This window comes from Toxorhynchites rutilus, chromosome 2 (assembly GCF_029784135.1).
Source record: "Toxorhynchites rutilus septentrionalis strain SRP chromosome 2, ASM2978413v1, whole genome shotgun sequence".
In the NCBI taxonomy this organism is placed as follows: domain Eukaryota; kingdom Metazoa; phylum Arthropoda; class Insecta; order Diptera; family Culicidae; genus Toxorhynchites; species Toxorhynchites rutilus.
In genome coordinates this window covers 288,059,972-288,065,024 of record NC_073745.1, presented here as the reverse complement: position 1 = coordinate 288,065,024, position 5,053 = coordinate 288,059,972, and the positions used below count along the sequence as shown (strand labels likewise).

The following is a 5,053-nucleotide window of genomic DNA, read 5'->3' as shown; positions in this document are numbered from 1 at the left end:
ACAACGAATTGTAAATATGAACACAAGAGAAAACAAAATCAATATACAAATAGAGACGAAATAGACAAGATTGGATTGCTAACAGCGAACGGAATTGTTTGATGAGTTTAATTCGCGAAAGTAAAGTGATTTGGAATTTCTGTGGAGTCGTTTTACGTTTCCGAAAAGTTAGTGAAGATAAGATAAGAAGGTGCCGCAATCGATAAGGTGTACTGCGGCAATCAGTGCTTGAACATAATTTGGTCCTTCGAACCGGATCTGTGTACCGCAAAGTGTAAACATTGTGCGTATAAACAAACGGATCGATTAGAAAATCGATTTTATATCGATTAAGTGGTGACAAAGTGCGTAGAAAATCACCGTCGGTAGTGTCCCCGAGTGATAATTCGCCATCGTGAAAGTGTTCCCTCCAAGAATCCGCCATCGAGAAAAAATATATCGCCACAGTGAGTACAAGCGACAGAATCATTCACAGCGTCGGCTGTTTTGTTCGCTGTTTGTTTTGGTCGATCTACAGCGAAGACGGTGTGCCCGATAGACGATTAAAGTGAAGAAAATATTTCTGGCAAAAGTTTTCACAAAAATAAATCGAAAAATTTCGATTGTGGAGAAGTGATTCTTGGAGGTTGAATTAGTGCGCGAACCGGGAGTGACACTACCGAAAGAAAGGAAAATGGCGGAGAGAAATAGTGCGAAAAAAAAGTTGGCCGTAGCCACCGAAGCGGAAGAAAGTGGGAATGCAATAAGTGAGCTGGAGCGTACCAAGGACAACATCGTCGATTCCTTGGGGTTGCTGGAATATTACGTGAAGGAGTTCGATAAAACGGAGAAGATACAAGGTCAGGTAGGAGCGTGGGCAGAGAAGTTAGAGCAATTGTACAACGATTATCATCGGATCATTGCGAAACTGGAGAGTTTCTCCACCGAAGAGGAGCCCGTCGACTTAAAAGGTGAGCGTATCGATTTTGACACCAGATATTATGCGCTGCGGGCGTTTTATATGAACAAATTGAGTAAATCCAGTGGTTCAGCGTCCGTGAATCCCCAGTCTTCGGTAAGACCACTCAACATACGACTTCCGGAGATAATTTTGCCGAAGTTCAGCGGGAGATTAGAGGACTGGTGTGTTTTCCGAGATACGTTTGAGTCAGCGGTTGGTTCTCGCGACGATATCAGCGCGGTCGAGAAGATGCACTACTTGAAGGGTCTAGTGCAGGGAGAAGCAGCGCGAATCCTCGACCCGATAAGAATCAGCGAGCAGGGATATAAGAACACCTGGCGATCGTTGCGTCTGCGGTTTGAGAACAAACGACAGCTGATCAAATGTCACATCAGATCAATCTTCGATACCCCAGCGATGTGCAAGGAGAGCGTTGAGGAACTTCTGGCTTTGGTGGACCGTTTCGAGCAGCAAATTTCCGTTCTCAAGAGTTTGGGAGAACCAGCCGATCGATGGAGTTCTCTTCTGGTGTATCTGCTGTCTGTCCGCCTTGATCCGAGTACGCTACGAGAATGGGAGAATCACTGTGCAAAACTCGACGCCGATAACATCGCCGCTGTTCTAGGAGGTACCGCCCGAGATGTCGACCATGTTAACGAGGAGTCATCAGCAATTCCATCGTACATTTCCATGGTCAATTACCTCCAGAATTACGCTCGAGTGTTGCAAGCCGTCTCTCCCATCGTCTCCCACTCTGCTCCATGCTTCAAGCCGCCTCGCCCTCAACCTCCACCTTCCAAGTTCGCTTCGTTTCCTGTAGCAGCACAACCCGAAACATCCAGTTCAGCTGCAGCCACCGTCATCCAGTCGTCGAAGCCATGCGCCAAGTGCGGTCAAGCGCACTACTTGTACCAGTGTCCCGAGTTCCGCACGATGAACGTCACTCAACGATCGTAGCTTGTGCGGCAAAACCGGCTGTGTATGAACTGCATGCGCTCGAATTCTCACTACGCGAGGACCTGTTCTGGCCAGAGATGTCGTGTGTGCTCCAAGAAGCACCATACTCTTCTGCATCTGGATTCCGCCGATTCAGGTATCGGTTCTGGCAGTCAGTCCTCCAATACCAGCTGCTGCGTGGCACTCCAGCAACAACACTCTTCTCCTCCGCAACCTCAGATCGCTTCCATTCCGCAAATCACGAAGTCCGTCACCACGGTCGCCGTCCAGCAACAGTCTCCCTCTACTTCGAGCAATTCCAACGTCCATGGCTCTTCTGGAAACCCGCAGTACGCTCTCGTTACGCATTCTGCGGGAACGATTTCAGAAGCCGTCTTCCTGCCAACCGCCATGGTAAACATCAGGGACAGTAGAGGTCGAGTTTGCACCGTTCGCTGTTTGTTGGACTGTGCTTCTCAGCGTAGTTTTGTGTCGAAGGCTGCGTGCGATCGACTGAAGCTTCCACTTGTCTGTCTACCACATCCTGTCATCGTCAGTGGAGTCGGGAATTCAACGACATCGGTTGAGTACCAGTCTACGGCGACGATATGCTCGAGAGTGTCACCGTTCTCAATCATGGACACGATGCTGGTGCTGCCATCCATCACGGTGAAGCTTCCACAATCGACAGTAGACACCAATCACTGGCCAATTCCTCACAATATGGATCTCGCTGACCCCACGTTTGCGGTAACTGGGAACATCGACATCATCCTGGGTGCAACACATTTCCTCCGTATGCTTCGTAATGGTCGTGTTTCGCTAGGAGATGATCTGCCTCTGCTACAAAGCACCGAGTTCGGTTGGGTCGTTTCCGGGAAATGTGCTAAACAACAGCGATACGGGTAGATTTCAGTTTAACAACACCATCCGCACCATCAGTGAATTGGTCAGAATGCACGAGGTGAACGCTGCCGAAGAAGAGCTCCAGTCACCGTATTTCCTACCTCATCATGCTGTCGTGAATCCAGAGAGCACCACGAATGAGATATGTCTTGTTTCCGATGCGCCTTGCCGGTCCATTTCGGACCCGTTGATCAACGATGTTCTTCTCTCTGCTCTAACCATCAAAGATACTCTGGTCACAATCGTACTACGCTTCAGATTCCACCACTACATCATCTCTGCTCATATTGAGAAGATGTACCGTCGAGCGCTGGTTCACAAGTCAGATCAGCCTCTCCAACGAATCCTGTGGCGTGACGATTCCGTTCCATCGCTTACGGTGTATCAGCTTCGCACAGTCACCTCCGGCACCAGCAGTGCCCCGTTTTTTGCGACCAGAGTAGACGACGACGATGACGAAGAGAAGACATTTCCGTTTGCCGCATCTGCTGAACGGCACGATTTCAGCACGAACAATCAACTCACGGATTCAGACAGCACCGACTCACTCACTGAGTTCTGTAGGAAATTTGTCGCGATGCTTGCATCTGCTAGTCTTTCTCTCCGACAGTGGCCGCCTGATTGTAGTGCTGCGTGGCTTCACGTCTGGACAGAACACAATTCCGCAGATCATATTTCTGGGAGAAGAGACCTTGGTGATCTTCTCGACGCTTCACTGTGGTGGGACGGACCGCCCTGGTTACGTTCCCAGAATTCGCTGTGCCCTAAACCCACACCGATTCCCACAACCAGAGAACCAGACATCATCAACCGCTTCCGCGGCATTAATCAAAGTCTCCGAATCACTGCATTACTCCAATGGTTTTGCGTGAACTGTCACCGCCACAAACGAAATGGACCTCAAGAAGTAAGACCGCTGACTTCCGAAGAGAACGATCGCACCTTGTTGATGCTGATTCGGAAAGTTCAAAGGCAGTGCTGCAAGACCCAAACACAAAGACTCACCAGTTCTGGTCAAATGGAAGGGAAATCAAAGCTCCGCATCCTCCATCCTCCGTTCGTGGACAGAATCATCCGAGTTGGCGGCCGGTTGCCCTTTGCACGAATCGACGAGAGACATCCCATCGTGCAACTTGCTAACCATCGTTCCATTAAGCTGATCTGTCTGCGAGAGTGCTTCGAACCGTTGAACGCTGATCCAGTACTGCTGATGTTTACCCTCCGCCAGAGATTTTGGCATCTTGGCGGCCGGATTGGATCAACCAGGCAACCCATTCCAGGTTCTCCCCCACCAACCATTTCATGTCGCCAGAACTAGCTGGTTCTAGCTCTAGGTTAAGAGCCGCTAGCACGGGGTTCTGGCCCAAGCTCGGGGGAATCGAGCATGTTCCTGGTGCATCTGTAAAGAGAACAAGGCCTCGCCGTGTGGGCTTTTCGGAGCCCCCGGCTGAGACTTGACAGAAGTTAAGTACTCCCGTTTGTGTTCTCTTTCGACCGATACAACCCTGTTTGCTTACAGTTTTCATCAACGATAGACGATTCACCAGAACCCAAGACTGCGCCAGCCCTGTAAACCAACACCATGCACAAACACACCGATGAAGACACGTCAAGAGTTCGAGGAGCATCTCTAATAAAAAAAAAGTCTTGTCATGTGGGTTCGGTCATTCCGACCCCTTGGGGTGCGGTAACCCCGGCCCCGTGACCGAGACTTAACACAAGTTAAGTTCTCCTTCCACACTGTTTATCGCCAGTCGTCGTACGAATTTCTCTTCCTCACAGAAACAATCAAGGACGTTTCCATGTCGTGCGACGTCGACGATGCGTAGCCGTTTCCTGCCGAAGCAACACCTATTGACCTTCAGGTCTACCATTGAAGATGATTCCACCGCCGATGCCGAAATGAAGGAAAGAAATTTCATTGGCGGCCGGAATGTTCAATACTTACCAGAACCCTGAATTGAAATTTATACAAAAATGTAAATACTCACTACACGATACACTCACCATACACCTAGAATATAAGACACACTTGAAATGAATTACTTACCAGTTTTTACACGCCGCACACACTGTGCGAATCCAAGAACTGACAACAAACACGCATTGTTTACTACACACAAAATCACCAGACACAACAAAACAACGAATTGTAAATATGAACACAAGAGAAAACAAAATCAATTTACAAATAGAGACGAAATAGACAAGATTGGATTGCTAACAGCGAACGGAAGTGTTTGATGAGTTTAATTCGCGAAAGTAAAGTGA

At 48.8% G+C, this 5,053-nt stretch overlaps 1 protein-coding gene across 1 annotated transcript; it reads left to right on the top strand.

The window, feature by feature from the left end:
* Window positions 1-673: 673 nt before the first annotated feature.
* On the top strand, window positions 674-1,897 carry LOC129766947 (uncharacterized). Its single transcript, XM_055767544.1, has one exon. It carries the CDS (start codon window positions 674-676, stop codon window positions 1,895-1,897), a length of 1,224 nt encoding a protein of 407 aa, XP_055623519.1.
* Window positions 1,898-5,053: the final 3,156 nt, after the last annotated feature.